The following is a 25,187-nucleotide window of genomic DNA, read 5'->3' as shown; positions in this document are numbered from 1 at the left end:
CTAACCATTCCTTCAAAACCAACACGATACAAATTTTTGGCACCATTATCCCATATAACATAGGCTGCTGAACGTGGACTAGCTGCAGACCAATCTTGAATTTCATTAACTTTACCTCTTCGACCATTTCCACCATCTTGATCTTCCCACTGCCAATCAACACCTCTTACAACTCTGGCACCAGGAAATATACCACGAATTGCAATCTAACATCATATATAAAAAGATAAGTTATATTACTATTATAATGATGATGATACTAATATAACATTTAAAGAAGTGAATTAATACCTTTTTGCTTTTACGTCGTGGCTCCAATAATACTCTTTCACTTCCAGGTGTTGCTATACGATAAAATCTATGTCTTAAATGATGCTTGTCTCCATGATAACAAATAGAACAAAGGTCATAATTCCCACATTCTGCACATTTCCAACGAATTCCAAAAATTGGTTGTTGTCTGCACGTATCACACATTGTTCCATCATGTTTCACGCCAGTCGGAGCTGAATCCAAAATTCGAAGATCAAATGCACCAGAACAACGATAATTAGCTGCTGTACCATTATCCCAAACGACAACTACTTCTTCTGGAGATTCAAAATTTCTAACAGTTCCTACATGACCTTCTCCTCCATCCTGTCATATTGAAAAATTATACTTAAAACATATTTATGACCATAAATACATTAACATAGAAGAAACTCAATGGTAATAGTCTATTTATATCTCAAAAAAGAATAAAATAAAAAATTTTCAAGATTATTAAAACAAAAACAAGACAAATTAAAAATAGTTCTTATCGTTTAAAGTGCTTGAAAATTAATTACAACAAAAGAAACTAATGCATACAAAACAAAGTAAATCAAAACATAAGAATTAAATTTGCGATCTTATATACATATATAACATAATTATACAAAATGTTTTAATAAAATAAATTACTAAAACTATATTAATAAACTATACATAGAACATAATAAATATACATAAAAACTTTCCAACAATAAATTAAACGAATATTAAGTATGATGCAATAACCTTAACGGACATGCAATATTATAAAAAAATGAAATATATATCGTATGTTATGTGAAAATATAAAAATTATATTAAAACCAGTTAACCTCTTTACTAACCTGTTTACCCCACTTCCATTCGGGTCCACGGATGACTCGGGCTCCGACACCCTCCATCATAAATCGCGTTGTACGAGTACCGGTACTCGCACCAGCCTCCATAATTCATTGGCAACAAAATTTCAATTAATCACACAAAAATATTAAAGAACACGATACTGTTACCATGCACTAACACTAAAAAATACCGCCATATTAAACTAATGTCAAAACATGTTATACCAACCTTTTATGTGAATGCAACTCATCCATCGGATCTTAAAAATATTTATTTTATAATATTATTACATAATAATCTAAACTTTTGTTGCTATATAAGTTGAATCAACTAAATATATCGTAGTATATCATACTGAATACATTTCATCAGCTGAATATATTTCATGCAACAAAATTGCAAATCTAGGGAATTTTATGATACTACATGTATCACGAAAGATATCATTTTTTATTTGGATGAATTTTACAATTGATTCTCATTGAGAATTATAAGTAAATAAAGAAAAAAAGAAAAATATATCATTAAATCCAATTTCAGTAAAAAAAACCGAACAATGTTAATGTTTACAATTTCTGAGCTTTATTTTGATTGTTTAAAAATTTATATTATATTTTCTATATATTTATCAACAAAAAAGATACATTGTAATATTTAAAACAAAATTAATGCTCACTTATAAATTTGAACATTTATCCCCCACGAAAAATTGAATTATAAGTAAATATAATTCATATAAAAAGTATGATTTTTATACCTCTTTTAATAAGAAAAAATTTTCTACATAAAACATATTTTCAAAGATAAAATCTATATTTTTATATATATCAAGTACAAAGAGTAAGACAATTTTTATGAATAAATTTAACAGATCGTTATTATTCGTAAAAACGAATATTTTTTTTATAAACATCAGTATACATAAACTACAATCGATGTAAAACATGATGTCAATAATCTTCATAAACTAATAGTATATTTAGTATTATATATAAATGCAAAAAGGAAACAAAAAGTTATTTGGCTTAAATATATTTTCACACTATTATATGTTCGAAGGACGAAGTTGTCATTGATTAATCTTTTTTTGGCACAGTAAATGTTATTACAACAGAACATGAAAATTCGTTTTCAAAAATAGCAATAAAAAAAAAGTAACAGTTCAAAAATTTACATTTAAAGAAAAAGTACTTAAAGCAAGAAGTTCAATATTCATATTATTGATACACAATATTTCTATTCCTCGCGGTTTAAATCTGTCTAAAGGCTAAGATATTAATTCCAATTTTTATAAATCATTTACTGGCATTTATGCTGTTAATATTTTTTCAATTATTCATCAGCACTTATTTATTGTTTATGACTTCAAATCATAAGTTTAATGTTAATATAGAGAGGAGTAATGTATAATTAAATTACTTTCTTATAGAACGTCTTTTTACGTAAATGAGATTATTTTTTGGAAGATATTTAAAATAAAGATATTGTTTATAGCATATAAGTATTGGCTATTTACATTTGGTGTTCCATGTGTTACTATATTGCATATTTATATGCTTATCATAAAACCTTATGTGTATTAAATTATTGATATTACAAAGTCATTACATGAAGAAAGTATACACTCCGCTGAAAAACATCGATGTACATTCACACGAGTCGCGAGTATCCATGATGTATTTTACAGTTTAATCAGTAGTTCAACAACGTAATTATGATATTAATCCTTCAATAAACACAAAATTGAAGATATCAGTGTATAAGTAGTTAATTTTCAATATACAATATTTGTAATTTATTAAGATATTTTGGATTACTTTACAGATGAATACTCTTACAAATAATATTTCACATAAAAAGTTTATTATACTTCTCCTTCACTTTGGCAAAATAGTTTAGTATTTCAATATTCTGAGCTATACAAACATGTTTTATTTATATTAATATGAAACATGACTAACTTTTAAGAAAATTGTCATTAATATGTAATATTTACATATAGTAAATTACACAAAAACTTCTCAATTTGAAACTTCTATTTGAAGTTAAATGATAAAGTTTATTAAAATAAATATTTCATTTTATAATCTACTATCTTATTATTGCACTTGAGTTCATAAACTGAAATTGCATACAAATAAAATAAACTACTTCCTTTCTGATGTCTTCAATTTCTGATAAATCTCTCTTCCCTCTTCTTAAAACTTTATCTTACATACACATATAGATAATTATACATGTGTCTATTTATACACATACATGTGTATGTTTACATGCATATGTTAGAAATTTGTTTACCTAAATTAGATGTAAAGTTTAGATAAGATCTTTTTCTGAAAATATTTGATAAGTTTGCGGATACGATTTCTATAGCCATTATTTTATATATATAATATAGAATGTTCATTTTACTATTGAGTTACGCAATGAACACGGCTGCAATGAATGAGGATAGGACTCATAAAATACGGACACTTCAGTTTATTTCAATATTATGTTAGAATCCTTAAAATTTCTTCTCCAATTCCTGACAATAACGTGTTATTGTCACCTTTACCTTCAATTACCAAATTGCCTGATGACTTCTATAAGAGAAAATTGTATTTTTGTTACATTTACTATTTTATTAAAATCACTATTAGTGCTAAATGTTAAGAAGTAAAATATATTTGTCTTACGTTATACTTTAATAAAAGGCACACATGATGTCCTTTCAAAGAATGTCCATATAAAGATGCAGTATCATTGATTTGTTCCACAAGTGTAAGGTTACATTTACAACAAATTAAATTTAAAATAACATCAAAATCTTGAGAAAGGACAATTTCTTTCCTAACTTTGTATACAAGTTGACCACTTTTAAGTAATTCTGTTAATATATCCTTATGTGAAAGATGGCCGACCATGAATTTACTGCAAGTTAAATGCATAGTAAAGTCAAGTTTCTCTTGCAATGTACTTTCTTTGCTTTCTAACATATATGTAAGCGTGCCTCTCAACCTCTGAGCAAATGTTACATCTGAGATTAAAATAGTAAACTGTGTTTCTTTGCTGGTTTGTGGAGACAGTTGAAATGGCAGTTTTATACCAAATTCATCTCCAATCTGAAAGAATAGCATATTTATTAAAATTAATTCTTTATTTTGTTGCCACGCAAGTTAAATATCGTACATAACGTAAGAAATAGCAATTATCAAAGTAAGAAATAATATACTCAGTTGTAAAATTATACAGTTTTTGCTTTGTTTCTTCATTGTACATATTAACTTACATTTCTCATTAATCTCAATGACGATGTATCTGGAACATCAAAAACTAATTCCTTTACAAGCTTCTGACAATTATTCGTAATGAGTATTGACGCAACTAATTTATTTGACTCGTGAGGAACTTGTTTCAATTCGTATGCTATAGATAGCACTTTATTTTTAGCTAATTCTTCATACGAAGTAACTGGTTCTAAAATTGTATTATCTTCAGAATTTGAAAAATTATATCTTAAATCTGGTAATATTTCTTTAGACGGTGTCGAGATTCCAGCGGTTTCTTCATAATCTGAAGATTTTTTTAAAGATTCTTTTTTAATTTTCGATCTTTTTGATTTTCTATGCTTCGAGTCCTCGTCCGTTTTTTTATGCTTTTCTTGACTTTTTGACTTCTTGCGTTTAGCATCTTTCCATTCTGATTCCTTTTCACTGAAAACCTCCGTATACTCATTAGCAACAGGTGGCTGAATATTTCCTGTGGAAGTATTATTTTCTAACCACATATCAGTAAGTTGTAACTGATTGTCATAATGTTTTCCTTTAACTTCTTTAACTTTCTTCTTTGATTTTTTATGCCCCTAATAAACAAAATATAATAAAACTATATTTAATTTTGAACTAATAACTTCTTTATTAAAAATAAAATGTATATTTAATATATTATAACTTTTTAAACAAAAGAAGAAACATATTACTTTTTCCTTTTTCTTTCCTTTAGATTCAGTAGTTTCTTGAACTAAATTATTTTCATTAACTCTATGTTCTGAAACAGGTAATCTTTCATCATCCCTCAAAGGTAGATCCAAATCAATATTTAAGGCTCTATGTGGGTCATTTACATCCACATGGTCATAGTCGTCGCTATCACTTAATTCTGCACCTGGTGGTAATTCACCAATCCCAGTATTCACCACTTGAATAGGATAAATATCATCCTGTTCATCTTCTGAAGTAGGCTTTTTACCTAAAGATTGTAATGTTTACAGTTTAAGATAATATAATTATCATGAACGCATATATATGCAAGATTTAAACATACTTTTCTTAGTCTTCTTCTTCTTCTTGCCATGTACTTTGTATCTTTTATGATTATTCGTAATTTTTAAAGAAACTGGAATATCTAATTCCGTTACAGGAATGTTTTCAAACTCCTCATAAATATTTGATGAGTTATGATATGATGTGGAATTCTTAAATGTGCCTTTTAAATAATGTGGATTGTTTTGTTGTTCTAATTTTCTAGCTTCACGTCGTTTTTGAAGTTCCTCTGCTGATGGTTCATTAAATTCTCGTTTAGGATAGGAATCGTTCATTTTCTCTGTCTTAACGAAAATATCATTCATATCTTGATCTTCTGAATCTGAACTTTCTGATGGTGGATCATTGATCCATGAATCTAAATCCAGATCCTCAGGAATTGGCACCTAAACAAAGTAAGATAATGTATATAAATAATAATAATTATTATTTTTTAGTTTATTTCTGGTAACAATAAAAAAAAACAAACATCTAATATTAATTTGAACATTACATTCAATACATAAAATGTTTGAAAAAAATATAAAAAATCAATACACAGGAAATTAATAACAATGATATGATTTTATAAAATGTGTTTTTCGAAACAAATGAAGAAAATATTGACTAATAAAATTATATGAAAACATATAAATAATAATTACCTTTCTTTGTGCTTTTGGCGCAACAGGATTAAGCTCTCCTTCAAATGCTTCCATTAATTCTTCTGCCAAACCAGGACTTTCTTTTAAACATTCAAGTAAAACCAATACAGAACTAGACCTTTCTTGAACTTCTAAATCCCCACTGCATACAAATGCAGCTATTTTATCTTTCAGTGCAAAAATCTATAAAATACAACAAAATTTATGTATAATTCTGAAATGAACATCATTTAATACAATATATAAATAATTAGATAAATAATAATTTTGGTACTTGTAGATTATTTTACCTGTTCCATAGTCTCTGTATCTCCATCTTTTACAGCTTCACATAATGTTGCTGTCGCAAGTTTTAAAATATTATGAACATAAACGGCTTGAATATGTCCTGGTAAACTGGAAGCTTGTGATCGTAACATTGATTGTAATGTTGCTATAGGATCTTCTAGTTCACTGTTAATGTAATATATTATCAATTACATTTTAAACAGAAAAGTAATACAAGTCAGAAACTATATTATAGAATACCTAGAAAATTCTCCACAAATCCATGCAGCAGCATATAAAACTTCAGACATTGTTGCTCTTGGTTGACCTGTTAAAAGGTATGAATTTTCTAGCAATAAGGCACATTGTTGAACTGCATATTTTCGTATAGCTTGGACACGAATTGCTACATCGAGTAATTGAGTTGCTACTAATGGTCCATGTTTGGTACCTTCCATTCTTGTAAGTTCAACCAATACAGATATATACCTATAAATGTGGATAAATATTATGTAAATGTAAAATATAATATATTTTAATGAATATGAACTTGGTGATCACTGTACCATTCAAAATAAGTAACAAATTGGTAATTATTCTGCGAACATATCTGAATAATTTTTGAGAGTAATTCATCTCTGTAAGCAGTGCCTTCAGCTTTATCCATATGCACCATTAACTTTTTAACTATCTCCATTAAATTCTTTTTTGAAACCATTCCATATAGTAAATCCAAGGCACGCAATCTTATACTTTCATCTTTATCATCCAAGCATTGCATTATAAGATCTTTGTGAGCTTGTACACTTTTTGGATGAGTTTTTAAAATTTTCGACATTGCTAACAATCCCAAATATTTTAAATTTTGATCAGAATCTTCTATCAATATCCTCAATTTTTGAACACATAACTGTATTGAATCAGAATGATTTGGCATGCCAGATGAAATTGAAATTAATACAGCTATTACTGTATTTATACATTCATATAGTAGGGACATTGCAGATGTACTAAAAACCAGTAATATCATACAATTAGTATAACATTACACGATTATAATAATTATATAACTAATTAATCATTTGAAAAATTAAATTGCAAAATACAATAAATTACATAATTTATCATTTAGGATTTATTTAATGACAAAGAAATATGAATACAAAAACTTAAAAGAAAATAAATATCTAAATAAATTTTCCATGTTAGGAGCATTAAAATATTAAACTAATCCGCAAGCAGTGAACAAACCTGCAAACCCAATATATTGGTTTACATTTAGACAAAAATACATGAAATACCTGTGTATCAAATTTGTAAGGGGTTCTATTAATTTTTTGCCAAGCCTAGGTTCTAGAGGTGTCAATGCGCCAAACTGGAAATATAATTGCAATCTAAGAAATATGATGATATTTAACATATGAATATTGCTAAACATAGTTTACACTTTACAATATGTAATGTAATCATTCGTGGATACATATTAGAAATAAATACAAGCTACTAATGCATACTACAGCTAATGTCTATAATTTACTATATTTTGGTAACAAAGAGATGATCAACTAATATGAAAACCTTGAAATCAGGTCAATTAGTGGTTGAGTAAGTCGCCGACCCATTTTCGGCTCAATCAGTGTTATAGTGGAGAACTGAGCATGTGAAACAAGACCAATATTATTTGGCTCATGTTCAATGTATGTGTATACATATATATGTATGGATACAAATATTCATTAATTATAACAATGAGCCTATATCTTCATTAATCTGTTTCACTTTGTTGATATAAGACTAAAAGCTAATATTCACTTACCAACTTAATAATTTTTATCAGCATCCAATTGTTGGTGGATGTAGTCATAAGTTTGAAAAAAACAGGTGCTAAACTTAGATAGTTTTTTGGATTTTTTCTTGCCAATTCACAAACTACATTAACAGCAGCACTTTGTACACCACTATCAGGATCTTCCAACTTTTCTTTCAATCTAGGAAATGCAGGCCGCAAGGCCTCTGGAAATCGTAAGAAGACTTTGTACATCATTAGTACAGCTTTCTTGCGTAGGTACGGCTTTGTAGATGTTAATAATGTCATTATATCATTAACTAAATCACGTGCAAGATCTGAACTTATGAAGCAAGACAGACCACTCAGAGCTAAACCAGCGTCATACTGGTTTTGACTATTTAAATCTTTGCGAATCATATTGGTAGTTAACATCAACAGCTGCAATGAATCAACACTTTGTATTTGTCAAAATTGAGTTAATTATTCTATACTAATTCAGAATCTTTAGAAACCTGACAAATCTTCTTTATATGTCACAACAGGACTTATGAAATAATTACTGTTTACTTACATATAATATAAATTATAGATATTCATGCAGTGTTACTTTCATATATTTAAATACCAAAATATCCATTGTAATATAATATTGTTCAAAATAGAATACGATACTAATTTAATAAACATACATCATAAAAATTCTTCAAATGCATATTTTATCATATCTGTTCACAAAAAATTACTAAAAAAAAATGAATATGCAAAATAAAATATGTCTGATTTAGCAGAGTATGTCGAATGTTTGTCAGATTTCTTAAAAACTTAAATTTTATCTCAATTTTCGAATAATGTCATACTTCTGTATCTGCATGAAAACTTTGACTTGCCGCCAAATATCCAATTCGTTTATATGTAAATTTTGCAGATGACATCACCTCGATTATGTTGAAACCAGCCCAGCTAATATCATACCCTAACATTTGAAGCTAAACAAATTAAAACATATTATATTAATGATATTAAAAATGTATCTAGAGACAAATTATATACATCTGAAACTTACATATGTTAGCTTTGCCACAGCATTTGCTTTGACTGCTACATTATCTTGTCGCAATTCTTGTTTAATTTCTTCTATACATTGTGCAATATATTTTGCCTACAACAATATGATACATATTTAAATGAAAATATGTATTAATAATTCGACTAAGGTTATGTCTGTAATAAATATTTGAGAATAATATGCCAAACGTAATTACAAATTTACCTCATTTTCTTTATTGTTCCTAATTCCACGTACTAAATCGGTCAGATTTTTATCGAACATACGTTCAAAGTTTCCTTTTACTTTACGCAAAGCCATAATGGCATTTAAAAAATAAATAGTATATTCCCAGTATCACTTAAAAGCTTTCCTTCTACATCCGCCTAATATTCCGACTTAATCGGATAACTTGCTCCGATTGCATTACCGTATGTTAGAAACCTTAAACTTCAATCACAGTCTTACATTTACATTTTTTGACAGATCGGTGGATAAGAAAGTCCCACGGCGATCAAACCTAAGAATTGTCACAAATAGACAAACCACTCAACAATTCGTTCATCGTATACAAAATTTTCTAAATATAAAATTCCTAAATATTGTAAAATTGCAAATTTGCTAGTTACAAACCGTTTGTTTCGATTGGTTATTTAATACAAAAATATAAAGCGCACTAAATCAAAATGATTCTATATTTAATGTCAAGTTTAGAATGAGTAAATGACAATTTAATGAAAATTTAATCGAAATAAATTAATGCCGTTCAAAATTTATCTTAGCAGTAACAACAGATAATCGTATTAAGATTTTATCCCCCCCCCCCCCCCCCCAATATATTTTATATATTATAATATTCGTTTTCTAACATGCAAGTTTAATATATATCAAGCTTCAATGTTGTTGATATATAAAATACACTGATTATATCACAAATATAAATGAAAAAGGTGTAATAAAGCTATTTTTCAATAAATACTTTATTATTTTGATTATTACAAAATATATTTAATTTTATGTTGTACAGTTGCATCCTATTACATGAAATAAGTACTACCAATTATTGAAGTATAAGTCCATATACGTATAGTCTTTCTTTGTATTGACCCGTCCACTAAGTCTCTAGACTCTTCATTTCGTGCGTTCGCTTCAGATTGCTCTCAACTTTCGTAGTACAGGGAAGCCATTAAACAAAGAAATAGAGAAGTGATAGATTTTTCTTAGAAAAGTATCATCAAAACGAATAATATATGACTAATAACGAAACACGTGACATTGCTCTTTAACATACGGTAAAAATTTTTCGAGAATTGTGTATTATAAAAATTTTGGAAAATACAGGTTTTTCAAAGAAGCTGCAATGTATTCATCTGGGCATCACTGCTAAAGCATTGTCTCAACATCGTGGCATGTTTTCGCGGTGCACAAAAGATCCGAAGGTTGAGAACCTCTCATTTTTGTATGTTAATCTTTTTTATTTCCTTTAAAAATAAGTGTTTTTCAAATAAAATGTTTCCATCTTGTATGTATACTCCATTTTTTTTATTATGTATACGTTATTGAATATACTAACGCATCTCAAAATTTTGTCAATGATTTCGAATTTTTATAACTTTATAATGAATTTTTATTCTTTATTATCAATAACATTAAATACTATATTGTTATTTATATATTAAATAAAAGTTGTAAATATACACTTAAGTTCGGATTTTATAAAAACCCAATGTTTATGTTATGAAATGTTTTCTTCTGATTAAAAAATATAAAATAAAATAATACATAAAATAAAAACAAATATTTTATTTAAAAAAGTGTTTGTATTGAAATTATCATATAATATGTTTATATAAATTCTTTACAGGAAATCTATTACATAGAAACTGTTCTGTATTTGCATTAAACAATGACAGAATATTTTGATTTACCACTTAATATGGACAGAATATGCAGAATTTGCCTTACAGAGGGTACTAATTTATCTCCTATCTTCTGTACGGATCAAGAAGTAAATGATTTCTCGAGCCTTCCACAAAAGATACAAGTTTGTGGATCGATAGAAATTCATGAACAAGACGGATTACCTTCATTAATTTGTGATATTTGTATCTATAAAGCAAGTGTTGCTCATGAATTTAGACAGCAGTGTCAACATTCTGATGCCAAATTGCGAATGTATTATAATAAACCAAATAAAATTACTATTGTGGTAAATATAACATGTTATGTCAATTTGTTATATAGTAACTGTAAACTTGGTATAGTAAATGTAAATGCTTTTAAATATTTTAGGACACATTTACACAAACTGAATCTGAGATAAGAACATTATTATCAAAAAAACAAATTGATCAAGAAGATTATTTTGTGAAAGAAGAAATGCATGGAGTATCAAATTCTCAAGAATATATGCAAACTAATGACACCTATTGTAGAGATGAATCCAACTTAAGCACCAACCAGATTGATATGCAAAATGAAAAACTATTTATTTGTTCTATCGGATTTGAAGGATCTAAAGAAATTGAAAAGGAATCTTGTACTTCAGAAAATAATATACATGAAACATCTCTCACACAAGAGAGTAACAATGATATTTCTGAAACTATTGATATGGAAAATAAACCAAAAGAAAACCAAGATATCAATCAAAATCCAGAAGAGGATGATAAAAAACCAGAGGAGGAATTCTTTGATGATAATATATTAAATGATAATGTCAAGGAAGAAGAAGAAGTTTTACAGAAACGTACTTCTACTAGGAAAGTAAAATCAGTGCCTAATAAAACCTATAGCGAAGATGAAATTCATAATAATTATTATGATTCAAGCAATGATGGTCAAGATTCTAGAGAATTAAAATTTAAATGCAAAGTATGTGCAAAATGTTACAGCACACAAAGAGGTTTAAAAAAACATTCCCTTGTTCATGAAAAAAAGCATAAATGCAATGTTTGTTCAAAAATGTTTTATAGATTAGAAAATATGGAAAATCATAAAAAAATACATGCATCAAAACCTCTTGCATGTCAATTGTGTCATGCATGCTTTTCTAAACCTCAAAGTCTTGTACGTCATTTAAAATCTCATACTAAAAAAGTAAATAACATGATTAAACAAATTAGTACAGATGAACAGAAGGATAACAAGCAACCAAAAAAAGAAATGAAATTTGAAGATGATACTGATGATGAAAATGGTACTGTGAATGAAGTCTATGATTTTGAAAATGCACCTGAGTTGTACAAATGCGAAATTTGTAGTCAATATTGTTCGTCTTTAAAAAATCTGAAAAGACATACTCTCGTACACGGAGATAAAAAATATTCCTGTACTGTATGTAAAAAATGGTTCTTTAGGCCTGATACATTAAAAAAACATGCAGAAAAACATGGTCATGGCTTACTAGACAATTTAGTAGATGATAATAAATTTTTTGACTCTGATGATGATTCCTTTCCAAATACTACACAAAGCACTTTACAAGAGAATGAAAATGTTAAAAAAGAAGAAAGTGATGAAGATGAATCTGGTGAATATAAATGTCAACATTGTGATAAAATTATGGCAACAAAAAAAGGTCTTAGACGTCATGTATCAATGCATAAACCAAAAGCTGAACCAGTTACTTGTGAAATCTGTGGAAAAGTATGTGCTAGTCAAGCTCGTCTTGTTCTTCATCAAAGGACACATAAACCAAAAGAAAAGGTTCCACGAGAATACTTGTGTCATATTTGCAGTAAAGTGTATCCAAGTAATTCTTCTTTAACTTATCACATGAGAACTCATACTGGTATTAAACCACATGTGTGTAAAACTTGCAATAGTGGATTTACTACAACGACCAGTTTAGCGAATCACATTAGGATTCATACAGGTGATAAACCATTTGTTTGCCATGTATGCAGTGCAGCATTTGCTGTGAGTTCAGCTTTTAGACGACACTTAACACGACACACTGGAGAGGCAAATTATTTGTGTAAAACATGTGGCAAAGCATTTAAAAGACTAAGTACATTAAAAGAACATACTTATACTCACTCTGGAGAAAAACCATATGTTTGCAAAACGTGTGGAGCTGCTTATAGTCACAGTGGCAGTTTGTTTGCACATCAGAAACGTTGTCGAGCTCAATATGGAGAGATGGTTGTAGATGACCATCATCACACAGTTGCTCATCATATTCATGTAAATAATGTGCAATCTGCAGTACGATCACTTGCTGTGATAGGACAAATGTTTTAATAAATAAGATTCATAATTTCAAAAAAAAAAAAAAACAATGGTTTTGCTTGTACATCATGACAAATTATATATATATATATATATATATATATGTCGGAGATGAAAGAACATCGGGATTTCCCGTCCGGAATATTGGGAAAAACCTCAATACTATAGTTCAGACTTTTACTATAGCTACACTTAAGTAATAAAAATAAGAAACAGTGTTGATGTTCCAATCTGACTTTATGACGATGGGTTCGGGCTCGAAGTGACATAGCAGGTCACTAGACGTAGCCACGGTCACAGGAGGGATGTGTACCTGACAGAGGTATGAAATGATTATATGGCTCTCCTTAAAAACAAAGATTGACCCGAGAAGTGGGGACAGGAGTATATAAGGGCAGTTTCTTTTGAATTACGGTGGAGTTAGTTTGTTAGTTAGTCGTTGGACGAATTGTTGATTGAGTTATCGAGAAGTTACCCGAATCGAGTATTACGTTGATACTTATCATCCCGTTGACTGTGAATTCGTTATCGAACCTAAGACCAACGTTACTGGTATCGCAAGTGCCCAACCACCGCGGTTGATTGTCGAATCGTTAGTATCCATACTCGTATTACCAGGCCGTACTTTCGTTATAACACAGCGATGGCCAATTCAAATGAAGATCTATCAAACACCCACAACCCTATTCCTGACGCTTCTCCGACATATAAAATATATATATATATATATATATATTATATAGAATATGCTATAATATGACTCATATAGTATATAATATAATATTATTTTAGAAATCATACACTTGTGTAAATATATAAGCAGCCTTTTTACAGAGAAAGATTATTTAAATACTCGCATATTTAAATTTTGTAGAAGCTCTAAATGCTTTATTATAACAAAATTTATTTCTTCATTTAAACAACAGTCATTGTGAATATCTTCTAATCATGTGTATATTTTTTGAATATAGCCCAGTAATTATAAATAATATTATACGGATAATGTAATTGTACGAATTAAATATATTTATTTATTTACAGAGTGTCCCAAAATCATATTAAACATAGAAACAAACTTATGTTAGGAGAAATTAGCGAATTTCATATCATTTCGTAGTTTGAAATTTCGTTTTTAATACAAAAACAAATAAATTTAAAAAATCATCAATTTTCAGCTCAAGCTGCTCAAATTCCAATAATTAAATATATATATATTCATACAGAAGAATTATATGCAATACATTTTAGTATTCAATGTACTGATTTGAAAATGTTTTCAATAGCTTTAATGTACTTTACATATATCTTACTAGTGCCAGTGAATTGTAATTATGCCACACACATTTCTCTATGTTCAGTTCTTAATTTTTTAATTTTTATTTAATAGATAAATTTAGTGAATAAAAGAATATTTTTTATGATTTGCTTTCATAAACTTTGATTCTTAAAATAAAAAGAAATTTATAGTATGTAGCAAATAGTTCTGTAGCATGATTTTGGAACACCCTATGTACAAATTTGAATGTATAGTTATATATATTTTTATATGTAATTGCAAAAATGTAAAAGATCATATGATATTTTATACTTTATGTTATTTACTCCTTTCTTCCTTAAAAAATTGAATTAAGAAATTTATGAATTTGTGCTAATATTGGCAGTATTATAATTTTATACAAACGACTAAATCTGTTCCTTTCTGTAACTCACATGTATATTACATACCTGTATTATTTTAAACATTTTACTGTCCATATTATGTATTAAAAAAACAATTATACATTATTAAATAAATCATATATTTTATTTTGCATTTTATGAAAATATCAAACATGTATGAATTGTATAAATCAGTAGCTAGTATTTAAAAATGAAAATTAAAGTAAGTAAAAGTTTTATTAAAAATTCCTGATATAAATTTCTTGCACTTTGTGTACATAATCTATATTATGTTTAATTAGAAAATTTAACATTATATTTACTAAGCATATTAATTCTACAATAATATAGAACAAATTATTTACAAGATACTATTATTACCTTTATTAAATATAAATAATTTCTATATATTATATATACATTATTAATCTTTGTACATGTGTTTTCTCATATTTAAACCACACAATAGTTTATTTAATATTAATTGGAAATTATACAATAATTATGTTGAGATCATATTCATAAAATTTGATTATCACATATAAGACGTGTAAATAATGTATTGTGTCAGCAAAACACATAAATACTGCATATTTCAAAAAATGAAGTTTTTTTAAATACATATGTATAAATATGTATATCAAATTACTTGATACAAGTAATTTCACTTTGTCTATGTTCTTTTTTAATATGCAAAATTCCCTTTTCGTAATATACAAAATTGATTTAAATATTCATATCAATTATGTTAATAAACTTTGGGTTAAGAAGTTTTAACAAATGAATGCTGAATTATATTTAATGAATAAAGGTATTATGTTCTATTCAATATTGTTTATTCATATATAAGATTTGCGATTAACATTTTTTTAATTTAATTAAATCCAAACATGCATTATACAGAAATATGGAAAATAAATAAAATTAACTACACGATGTGACAATTAACTCGACAAGCGGATTGTTTCATTTATATGTGAGGCGGATACCATGTCCACGCGGACACCTAGTGCAACTTCGTTTTATAAATCTTGCTAAATCATTATTTTTCAAACGAGAAAAGGTGTCTGATATCAATTGAAAATTCATGATGGTGAAATAAATAACATGAAACTGATTTCGAATAGACCTAGTATGCACCCGAACGATTTACATACAAATATCATAAAAATCTAATACAAAATTTAATAATTCTCTCTTCCATAACGTTTTTTCTTGAGTAGTTTATAACGACGCCAAATAGAAATTCGAGTTCGTTTTAAAACTCTTGCTAAATCTGTATATTTCCGCCTCTGATCAAGGTTGGTATTATGTTCTAAGTGATCCAAAATCATTCTATCTTCATCTGGATGAAACCTTAATATATTAACAATAGTTAAATTAAAAACTACTGAATTTACAGAATAAATTTTTGAAGATTTAGAGAATTAAAATTATATTACTTTTAATTGCAAAAAATATTTTATATACAACATAACTATTCTTATTTTTGATAAAAAACAAGAATGTTAATGTTGATATAATATTTAGTAGAGTGTGAATATTTCATGAGAAAAGTAGAACACAGAAAGTATTAAATGAAAATCAATTAAGCATTTAATACAAAAGAAGTTTTCTATTTTATACATATATTACCTTCTGTGAAAATTATCTGCATACAAAGTTCTAAATCTGTGATATACACTGTATAAAGTTCTATTTGGCAAACCATCTGCTAAAAATTGTACAAATCTTTTTCTTTCCTTTTTACTGCGTATATATGTTTTATTTTCCTCTCTCAAGAGTAAAAATGGTTCAACCTCTTTAAAGTTCCAGTGATTTAACTTAGCAGAATAATAAAACACTTGATAAGGAAAATCTTTTCAACGTTAAAATATATAAGAATATAGAACATTTTTTAAATAGACAAACCTTACAAAATTCTTTCCAATTATGAACAATTATTTTATCCTCTGATGCATTATAACACCCTTTTTTAATAGATTCTATTTCTTCAAATTTTTTGATTTCTTCATGTGTTGGAGGACGAGATCCAGCACGGGTTTCAATCTCATGTTGTGGTAATACAGGATTTTTTAGCTGTATACACAAACTTCTTAAATACTATAATAAAAGAAATCTTATATATGTAACTACTTTTATCTGATATAAGCAGTTGTATGAAATATATTACCATTGCATCCTTTGTGGAAAGTTTGTTTGTTTCTCTAATTTGTTGAGCGAGTAAAGTAACATCATCAAGATCCATCTCTGAAACTATTATTTTAATCACAAAATATTAATGACATTTCATATAGCAGCTTGAAAATCATAGTGGTAAATTAGTCTGTTATTATTTTTTATAATACGGTCTTTTGGATTTATGGATTAATGTTATAAAACTATGTTTCATAGAACATAGAAAACAACATGGCGTTAAGGTAACATGTAAAATACGCCGAAAAAGCTCAACTTTAGATACACATAACTTTTGAACCACTGATTTGATGGATCTTAAAGTTAAAGTTAACTTCGGATTTTACGCGTCGAAGACTATTAACCCCTTACGATTTACGTTCAAGAATTTTTGGCCGAAAACGTAAACAAGCTATTATATATTATATTATATATTATATTTGGCCCGATCATCGTACTACGGGCTATGCCCATAATATTTATGTTTGGTCCGATCATCTACTGCGGACTATGCCCCTAGTTGTAGGTTAAGGGGTTAAATAACACGAAAAAGATCAGTTGTTGGATCCACAAGGAAAACTTTACCCTTTATATATTAACTACATATATCATGTGTATCTTACTTCTCTTTACATTTCATTAATTTCATTTCATTCATTTCATTACATTATAAAATGTAAGATTGACTTCCGAAAAACGCCTTGCATCCACATTATATACATATAAGACTTATATATTAGGTTATCATATATATATATATATATATGATATTCGCACACATGAATATATTTCTGATGTGTTCTTAAGTATCAAGCTGATTATCAGCTGAATCTATCATCACTTTGTGTGATCTACATTAAAGTTACAAACATATGATCAAAGAGGAAGTTGTAATACTGGAAATTATATATCTGAATCCTATATTATAAAGGTATTTGATATAATTTATATATTTCATATAGAACTCTTTTAAAGTGACAGATGCGAAATATTTATCTTATTAATTTAATAATATATATATCATTTGTCAACAAAAAGTTATTAAATTTATTTATGCTTCTCTTATAATTAATATTTCTATAAAATAGCATATATGTACATGTCTCAAATTTTATTATATAGAATGAAATTTATGATAAAAAATACTTAAATTATTACATCGTAATAGTATTAAAGGGTGTTTTACATGAAGGAGGCCATATAAATATCTGCTCCATTTTTAATGACATGAAAAATGTTTGTGACATAATTCGAATGATTTCAAAAGAGAAATACCATGGAAGATAAATTATTTTGTCGAATTATTTCTTTTTTTTTATTTTCCTAAAGTCACCAGTATTTTCTCTTATTACTTTTGATGGATGAAAAACATTTTTTTGAGTTTGAATCATTTTAATTGAACTTTATTCATTTGACTATCTCTGAATTATAATCTTCACATAATGACGTTGTACCCTAGAAATGTAATGAAATTATAAGATAACGCTAAAATGATATCTGAACTTGTTTATATTATAAATGCTCGAAGTGATAGTTATATTCACCAATAGCAATATGTACTGAAAATATCAACAAAATGATGAATATATTGAGTTATGTTTATTATAGTAGATACTGGTACATACAAACAAGGTTTTTTAGCTGACTGTGATTAGTGCGAATAGATCATTAATAGATCATGAATGGATTCAACAAACTTCTATTTATGGTGAAACTATTCAGTGTGTAAAAGAGGTTATACACTTGTACACAGAACAATTACCATAAAAGGTTCAAAGAAACCGGTAGTGTTTAGAATAAAAAACCACAAACGCACGAGACAAATGCGAAAGATATTATTGTTACAATTAACCAAAATCCGCATGTAAGTGTTAACTTCAACAGAGACTCCCTGTATTTAATAATAATGTTGTTGTTATTTTCTATGATTTTAGTCCATTTAATTATATGAATGTTTAAAGTTAATTTTTAAAATATATTTTCAATTTTTATGCAATATATCTTATTGTTCATTATTAAGTCTATGTTAACAATTACAGATAAGAACCTGAAGGTTATTAAATTAAAGTTTGTTTCAAAATTAATAAAAATCTATACGCCATGGCTTCAGCTTCAAGTACAAGTGCTCGAAGCTTATTTGTTGAGTCAAAAATGAGATTGGCTGATAGAGTACAAGTTAATGTAAACAATATTGCATCCCTTGCAAGACAAATACAAAGAGGTTCAAAAAGCAGTGAGGTAAAATTTCAAAATACATACATACAAACATACATTATATTTATGAAAATTCATACACTTTATAAATATCGTTTTTTTAATTAAGATACGCTTATAGATATTAATGCACAGTGCAAAAAATTTTGCACAACAAGAGCATAGTCTAGAAACTGCAGAGGCTAATCTAAAGAAAATTGCTCTTCTAACCACTCATTTAGATTACCAACTGGAATCTGTCAATAGAAGTTTTATAACTTTGGAAGAAGTTACCGAACAAGTACGTTCTATGCAAAGATAAATTATAATAAATACTTACCCTATATCTTTATTTATAATATATAATTTTTCATATATTTTACACTTTTGTATCATATTATTACTAATTAGGTGTATAATTGTGTATTTTAGAACTATTTCTTTTTTCAATCATATAAATAATTTAAGGCTTCTATATAATAAAGTTTAATTTCACAAATATTTATTGTATTACTATAAAATGTTAATTAAGGTATTTAACTTTACAATGAATTTAAAACTACATTCTCTATTATATTTCTCATATTGTTATTATGATATATAATTTATGCTTGAAATATGTCTTTCAAATGACTTACAATACATAATTATAATTAATGTTATAAAAATTATAATCAACATATCATCCTGATAACATGATCTGTTGTGTGATTTTATTTAAAATTTATAATCTCAAAATTGTTTAAGAGAATAATTTGTATTAATAATACACTAAAGAAATCATGTTAAATTCTTTGTTATATATTTAATAAATGATTAAAGGTTGTGAACAATTTAGTATGATTATTAATAACAAAGACCCACCTTTTGTATTTTCTTAAAAAACACAGCTTTTTTTACATAAAATTTTATAATTTTATTGAATATTCTATAAGGCTTAAATTAATTACTTACAATTGTAATGTTACATCTAACCAAACAAAAATTTTATGAGTTTTGATTGCGTACACAAGATATAATTTGCTAAATAATTAATCTTTGTTGTGAGATTTTTTAAAAAGTTATGTGCCAGTTAAATGTGTGATTTATCAAGGATATAGAATATCATAATGACCAGGGCGATATAATAAATGAACAGCTGGAGTTGCACCTTCAGGGAAATCATGTGCAGTTACTTCAGTTCCAGCGCCTCGATCCATATAACGAACACGTACACCAGTTCCTAAAGCAGTGCTCATAGCTATAATGTGAATGTGATCAGATTCTTTGTACATTGGTTCTACTTCCTATAAAAATAAACATTCTTTAGTAATTAATTTAATTAATACTGATTAAAAAATAAACTATATATATTAAAAATATAGAAAAATTATAGTTAATATATGTATATATTGTATATTATATATAGAAAAATATAGTTTTTGTGTCACATAACGAATTCTCAAAATAAACATAATATTAATTGTAAATATTGGTATAGAATAGTATTCATAGTACTTACTTGACGACAGAACTCTGAAACAGTACGTTCTCCTTCAATAAAATGCTGATAAAAATCAGCTTCAAGCCGTAATTGACCAGAGGTAATTAATCTAAGATATACAACAACATAATCAGAACATCCTTGTTCATTGAAAAGTTTATGTAATTCAATATAGCTTGACTCTGTATCTTCTCCTACTTTATCAATTACATCCATAAACTGTAATATAAAAACAAACATTTTCTGTTTTGAATATTTAAAATAATAAAAAAAATAAAAATTTATCAGTATATGATTTATAATAAAATGTATTTACCGTATCATGAAAATCTTCAACTGTAAATTGGGGGAAACCTAATGCTACCAAACTTTCTTTACTTTTTAATGCAAGTTCCCGAAATTTTTCATATTCCTCTTTATTTCCAATTAACTTTTCAAGATATGCATAACTAAAGGCTCTAAAAAAGCAATTTCCATCTGGTCTAGTTCTCCTAATATATGAATATTTTTGACCTAATGCTTTAGCTTTCGAAAGGTATATTTCATCTTCAGAGTATTCACGTTCCAAACTTTTTATGGATTCTTTCTCTCCAACCAAAGCAATGGATTCAGAAATCTGGAAGATAACGACTTTATTTCATATTTTTATTTCCTTTTATAAATATAAAATAAAGAGATGAAGACAATAAATATTAAATTAGATTGTTTATATGTAACCTATCTATAATATGTACACTTAATTTACAATTCATAATAAGATAATTAGTAAACAAAATGATTATTAAACTCAAAGATAAAAAATAAGAATGGACCCTAACGACAATTATTAAATATGGTTAATGGAAATAATGTAATTTTTTTCATAAAAAATAAATAGTAACTATAAGAAAATTAAAAAAAAATCAATTTATAAAGAACGATAACATATATTAACCTCCATTTCGATACGTCTTTGTTGTTGAAGAATCAACTCATCTTGGTTGATATCTGTAATAAAACGAATATGATAAGTTATATATTCATTCTTTCGAATCATAATATATATTTAAGAACCTGTATTTTCTGTTAATTGCTCTTTGCAAGATTTCTCTTCCATATTTCAAGAAGTTTTCATAAATTTTGAAACGACTGTCAAATTATCAGTCGTAAATAAAAGCCCGATGTCCATGTGGAAATTGAAAAGGCATTTACCATTGTATTAAAATGTTTTAGATTGGTAACTATATCTCTCGAAATAGAGTGGGACGAATATTTAACAGAGTGCATTTTTTATTATATTCGTGTATATTATACAATTAAATTTAGTAAAATGATATTACAGAAAAGAAATTATTGTTCTCTTCTCTTTAAAGTTAAGGAATAAAAATATTACGTTCCACCACTAGAAAGTCATGTCTGTTATCACTAGACTAATGTAATCCGCCAAATGTTAAATAACGTATAATTTGAAATTATATGAACATTTACATTTATTTATTTTTAATATAACTAAAAATAAAAGATTCTGATAATACACAACCTTATATATAATAATGTATCGAAAACATAAAGTTTATTATTTGCACTATTATATTAGATATCCGTAATTTTTAAATATTATATTTAATACTATTTAATTTTAGTTAATTATATCGAACTTATAAAAAAATATTCATACGAATCAATATAAAATAAAGTATTCGCTACTTTGAATTTTTTGATATTAAAATTTAAAGATATAAATATAGTTAAGAAAATTTAATATTAACTGCTGAAAATTGAACAAATATTTTTAATAAAATGAATTTTACTATATGTTACGAAATAATTGGATTGTATCAAAATTTTGTTCTTATAGCTTAACTTATTTTAGTGCACCTGAAATATCAGTTCAAATTAATATAAATATGGCAAATTTTGAAGAGGAAGGAAGTGATAAAGAATTAAATGAAAATATTATTAGTACAGGAGGAGAAAATCTTCAAGATTTTCAAGAAGAAGCTGAAAATAATGCTCGTATCGACGAAGAGCAAAAGGAAAAATTAGTAAAATTACCATTAGGTAGAATAAAAACAATTATAAAGATGGATCCTGAAGTGAATATGGTTAACCAAGAAGCTGTTTTCTTAATTACAAAATCTACGGTAATTGTAAAATGTATCTCATTTATTTATGAATTGTGAATAATTTGTATCATAATATTGCTACTATACTACAATAATTACAAAGTTTTTAAAAATTTGTAGTCAGTAAATTTGTAACAATTGTGTTATGCATGTTCTTGGGTTTATGTTTCACTTATATTCCTTATTTTTGTAAATAATTAAATGCCAGTTATTAAAGAAACATACTGTATGCAAATTATAATATAATTTACATTAAAATCTATTATATAAATCATGTTATTTATCAAATTATTTACTTTTATCGATTATTTTAATTTCACTAAATTAAAACATTTTAACATATACATATAAAGAATGAAGCAGTTTTTGTAATAAATATAAATAATAAATGTTTCGTGTGTGTGCGTGTCTTAATTATTAAATCTTATATCTTATTACAGGAGCTTTTTATTGATTCTCTTACTAAAGAATCATACAAATATACAGCACGAATGAAAAAAAAAACTTTACAAAAAAGAGATGTAGAAAGTGCAATTGATAATGTTGATGCACTTGTATTTTTAGAAGGAATGCTAAATTAAAATTTAATGGAAGAGGAAAATACATAGTTTTTATTTTTGATGTAATATAGTAATAGCATTATTTTTATACGTTATCAATAAAATTGCATTATTATATTGAACAGAATTATGTATATAGGTTCTAATTTTCATACTTAATGCAAATATTTATAAAACATAAGTGAAGAATAAATTTACAATGATACATTTTTTATAACTTATGACAATTTAATGTGTAATGCTATAATATAAATATAAAAGTAATATAAAAGTAACAATATTTTTTAAATATGTGAATTAAAATAAACCCTGAAATTTTATTACACCCAGTACATAGTCAAAGAAAACCTAAGTCTTTAAGAAGAAGATACGAAATTGAATGTACATATTCTTTGTATGAGGAAGATAGTGGTTAAATGCATTTTGTTATATTTATATTAAAATTTATTTATTTCATATTTAACATGTATTTTTATTGTAAAACTCATTTAATACAGTTATATAATTTCATCTGCATGTACAAAGAACTGCATAATTTTATTATACAAATAAAATATATAAATTAAATTTTTATTAACATACACATTTATATATTTTTAAAAGTATTTTAACATTATTCTTTTAAATATTCTTAAGTTATTTGTAATACATCTTGTATAATGCAGAATGAAATATGTATATCACAATTACTTTTAATTTTCAATTTAATATTGTAGTATTTGTGTACAATGAATAAACTCTCTAACTTTCTTTATTTGAAATGTCAAAGAATATTGTTCATGTGGAAAGGAGCATTTTAAAAATTTAAATCTAATACATAACTTATGAGTAATATAAAGACAAAAAATCAGTCTTATTTTACACATGCCAATTATTTAGTTTTTATTGTATCAATTGCAAATCTGTAGAGATCATACTTAAAATAAATAATGGTATATATAACAATATATGGTGTCAGAACAGAGATAAGGACCTATGAATATACAAAATCGAATTATTAAATGAAAATATTTAAACTTATTCATTTTTATTGAAAATGGGAATAAAAATATATCTAATAAAATAAAGGGAATAGATGTGGTTAAAAAAGTATCTTTTTCAGAACTGTTTTTTTAATTATTTAACATTACTTTTTAATTAGAATTGCACTTCTTTACATATATTTTAGAATATAAGAAAAGTTCAATGATATTTTGTTAGAATGTCCATTCTGATTTCTTTAAAATATTTTAATTAGTACGACTAAATTTTGCATGTAATTAAAGCCATTGGGTTTTCAATTAATTAAAGAAGGATGATATTAATAATAAAATATTATATGTATTCTTTACAAAAATATTTACTTATATCATTAAAGCTTATAATAGAAATTATATAAGTTTGCTTCTTATAAATGAATATTTCTATTTTGTTCCATAAGTCTTTCTGTTTAAAAAACAGGATCACAAAAATTTCTAAAATATAAATTATTGATTTAATGCAAATAATTATTGAAATATTTTAAAGGAAAACAATATAACTTACAAAATATTTCTCCTACTATTTGCTGATACGTATATGGCTCGAATAAAAGATTTAATTAACAATAAGTGA

General features: G+C 26.4%; 7 protein-coding genes across 12 annotated transcripts in view; 3 read left to right on the top strand and 4 right to left on the bottom strand.

Moving 5' to 3' along the window:
• The window catches only part of LOC117231138 (E3 ubiquitin-protein ligase MIB1), a 93,027-nt gene extending 91,672 nt beyond the window's left edge, over positions 1–1,355 (bottom strand). The window contains exons 1-3 of the mRNA XM_033489253.1: positions 1,140–1,355; positions 292–639; positions 6–206 (exon numbers count right to left, since the gene is read on the bottom strand). Coding sequence (XP_033345144.1) covers positions 6–206; positions 292–639; positions 1,140–1,241 — 651 coding nt within the window. The 5' untranslated portion in view covers positions 1,242–1,355. The remainder of the gene's footprint in view (positions 1–5; positions 207–291; positions 640–1,139) is intronic.
• Positions 1,356–2,604: 1,249 nt separating this feature from the next.
• LOC117231145 (AP-3 complex subunit delta-1) lies at positions 2,605–9,909 on the bottom strand. Of its 2 annotated transcripts, XM_033489271.1 has the most exons (15): positions 9,820–9,909; positions 9,412–9,706; positions 9,205–9,300; positions 8,999–9,127; positions 8,169–8,579; positions 7,654–7,727; positions 6,919–7,362; positions 6,614–6,841; positions 6,376–6,538; positions 6,086–6,268; positions 5,443–5,827; positions 5,099–5,367; positions 4,409–4,981; positions 3,816–4,241; positions 2,605–3,722 (listed from the first exon to the last, which is right to left on the bottom strand). In XM_033489271.1, the coding sequence occupies exons 2-15, from the start codon at positions 9,505–9,507 to the stop codon at positions 3,630–3,632; spliced, it is 3,570 nt and encodes a 1,189-aa protein (XP_033345162.1). In that variant the 5' UTR covers positions 9,508–9,706; positions 9,820–9,909; the 3' UTR covers positions 2,605–3,629. The 2 variants fall into 2 exon arrangements, with proteins under 2 accessions (XP_033345162.1, XP_033345161.1); XM_033489270.1 differs by lacking the exon at positions 9,820–9,909 and having other exon boundaries at positions 9,412–9,762.
• A 409-nt stretch (positions 9,910–10,318) lies between these two features.
• Positions 10,319–13,469, top strand: LOC117231146 (zinc finger protein 708-like). 3 transcript variants are annotated; one of them, XM_033489273.1, is made up of 3 exons: positions 10,319–10,625; positions 11,051–11,395; positions 11,479–13,469. In XM_033489273.1, exons 2-3 carry the CDS (start codon positions 11,093–11,095, stop codon positions 13,429–13,431), a joined length of 2,256 nt encoding a protein of 751 aa, XP_033345164.1. In that variant the 5' UTR covers positions 10,319–10,625; positions 11,051–11,092; the 3' UTR covers positions 13,432–13,469. The 3 variants fall into 3 exon arrangements, with proteins under 3 accessions (XP_033345164.1, XP_033345166.1, XP_033345165.1); XM_033489275.1 differs by having other exon boundaries at positions 10,319–10,645; XM_033489274.1 differs by having other exon boundaries at positions 10,319–10,708.
• A 2,423-nt stretch (positions 13,470–15,892) lies between these two features.
• LOC117231148 lies at positions 15,893–17,987 on the bottom strand. Of its 3 annotated transcripts, XM_033489278.1 has the most exons (6): positions 17,921–17,985; positions 17,877–17,890; positions 17,252–17,334; positions 16,990–17,181; positions 16,714–16,901; positions 15,893–16,434 (listed from the first exon to the last, which is right to left on the bottom strand). In XM_033489278.1, exons 3-6 carry the CDS (start codon positions 17,324–17,326, stop codon positions 16,263–16,265), a joined length of 627 nt encoding a protein of 208 aa, XP_033345169.1. In that variant the 5' UTR covers positions 17,327–17,334; positions 17,877–17,890; positions 17,921–17,985; the 3' UTR covers positions 15,893–16,262. The 3 variants fall into 3 exon arrangements, with proteins under 3 accessions (XP_033345169.1, XP_033345168.1, XP_033345170.1); XM_033489277.1 differs by having other exon boundaries at positions 17,839–17,987; XM_033489279.1 differs by having other exon boundaries at positions 16,990–17,157; positions 17,877–17,987.
• A 704-nt stretch (positions 17,988–18,691) lies between these two features.
• On the top strand, positions 18,692–20,278 carry LOC117231151 (BLOC-1-related complex subunit 7). The gene is made up of 3 exons (XM_033489281.1): positions 18,692–19,117; positions 19,293–19,491; positions 19,589–20,278. Exons 2-3 carry the CDS (start codon positions 19,354–19,356, stop codon positions 19,766–19,768), a joined length of 318 nt encoding a protein of 105 aa, XP_033345172.1. The 5' UTR covers positions 18,692–19,117; positions 19,293–19,353; the 3' UTR covers positions 19,769–20,278.
• A 130-nt stretch (positions 20,279–20,408) lies between these two features.
• On the bottom strand, positions 20,409–22,140 carry LOC117231147 (ubiquitin thioesterase otubain-like). The gene is made up of 5 exons (XM_033489276.1): positions 21,983–22,140; positions 21,864–21,916; positions 21,246–21,545; positions 20,948–21,148; positions 20,409–20,732 (listed from the first exon to the last, which is right to left on the bottom strand). Exons 1-5 carry the CDS (start codon positions 22,023–22,025, stop codon positions 20,535–20,537), a joined length of 795 nt encoding a protein of 264 aa, XP_033345167.1. The 5' UTR covers positions 22,026–22,140; the 3' UTR covers positions 20,409–20,534.
• Positions 22,141–22,714: 574 nt separating this feature from the next.
• On the top strand, positions 22,715–23,807 carry LOC117231149 (DNA polymerase epsilon subunit 4). Its single transcript, XM_033489280.1, has 2 exons — positions 22,715–23,052; positions 23,475–23,807. Exons 1-2 carry the CDS (start codon positions 22,723–22,725, stop codon positions 23,613–23,615), a joined length of 471 nt encoding a protein of 156 aa, XP_033345171.1. The 5' UTR covers positions 22,715–22,722; the 3' UTR covers positions 23,616–23,807.
• The last annotated feature ends 1,380 nt before the right edge of the window (positions 23,808–25,187 follow it).

The sequence above is a fragment of the Bombus vosnesenskii genome, unplaced genomic scaffold (assembly GCF_011952255.1).
Source record: "Bombus vosnesenskii isolate JDL3184/JDL3185 unplaced genomic scaffold, Bvos_JDL3184-5_v1.1 scf7180000013271, whole genome shotgun sequence".
Taxonomy (NCBI): domain Eukaryota; kingdom Metazoa; phylum Arthropoda; class Insecta; order Hymenoptera; family Apidae; genus Bombus; species Bombus vosnesenskii.
Note: the sequence above shows the minus strand (reverse complement) of the source record. Positions and strands in the feature narration are given on the sequence as shown.

Excerpts from the sequence above, each read along its gene's own strand:
- LOC117231151 (XM_033489281.1), top strand. The coding sequence starts at position 19,354 with ATGGCTTCAGCTTCAAGTACAAGTGCTCGAAGCTTATTTGTTGAGTCA. Across the intron at positions 19,492-19,588 it reads GAGGTTCAAAAAGCAGTGAG|ATATTAATGCACAGTGCAAA; the intron begins GTAAAATTTCAA and ends ATACGCTTATAG.
- LOC117231147 (XM_033489276.1), bottom strand. The coding sequence starts at position 22,025 with ATGGAAGAGAAATCTTGCAAAGAGCAATTAACAGAAAATACAG. Across the intron at positions 21,917-21,982 it reads GCAATTAACAGAAAATACAG|ATATCAACCAAGATGAGTTG; the intron begins GTTCTTAAATAT and ends GTTTTATTACAG. Across the intron at positions 21,546-21,863 it reads AAAGACGTATCGAAATGGAG|ATTTCTGAATCCATTGCTTT; the intron begins GTTAATATATGT and ends GTTATCTTCCAG.
- LOC117231148 (XM_033489277.1), bottom strand. The coding sequence starts at position 17,326 with ATGGATCTTGATGATGTTACTTTACTCGCTCAACAAATTAGAGAAACA. Across the intron at positions 16,902-16,989 it reads ATTGGAAAGAATTTTGTAAG|TTAAATCACTGGAACTTTAA; the intron begins GTTTGTCTATTT and ends TATTCTGCTAAG. Across the intron at positions 16,435-16,713 it reads GCAGATAATTTTCACAGAAG|GTTTCATCCAGATGAAGATA; the intron begins GTAATATATGTA and ends TAATATATTAAG.
- LOC117231146 (XM_033489273.1), top strand. The coding sequence starts at position 11,093 with ATGACAGAATATTTTGATTTACCACTTAATATGGACAGAATATGCAGA. Across the intron at positions 11,396-11,478 it reads CAAATAAAATTACTATTGTG|GACACATTTACACAAACTGA; the intron begins GTAAATATAACA and ends TAAATATTTTAG.
- LOC117231145 (XM_033489271.1), bottom strand. The coding sequence starts at position 9,507 with ATGGCTTTGCGTAAAGTAAAAGGAAACTTTGAACGTATGTTCGATAAA. Across the intron at positions 5,368-5,442 it reads GAAGAAGAAGACTAAGAAAA|GTAAAAAGCCTACTTCAGAA; the intron begins GTATGTTTAAAT and ends TACAATCTTTAG. Across the intron at positions 3,723-3,815 it reads GCCTTTTATTAAAGTATAAC|AAGTCATCAGGCAATTTGGT; the intron begins GTAAGACAAATA and ends TTTCTCTTATAG.
- LOC117231149 (XM_033489280.1), top strand. The coding sequence starts at position 22,723 with ATGTTACGAAATAATTGGATTGTATCAAAATTTTGTTCTTATAGCTTA. Across the intron at positions 23,053-23,474 it reads TCTTAATTACAAAATCTACG|GAGCTTTTTATTGATTCTCT; the intron begins GTAATTGTAAAA and ends ATCTTATTACAG.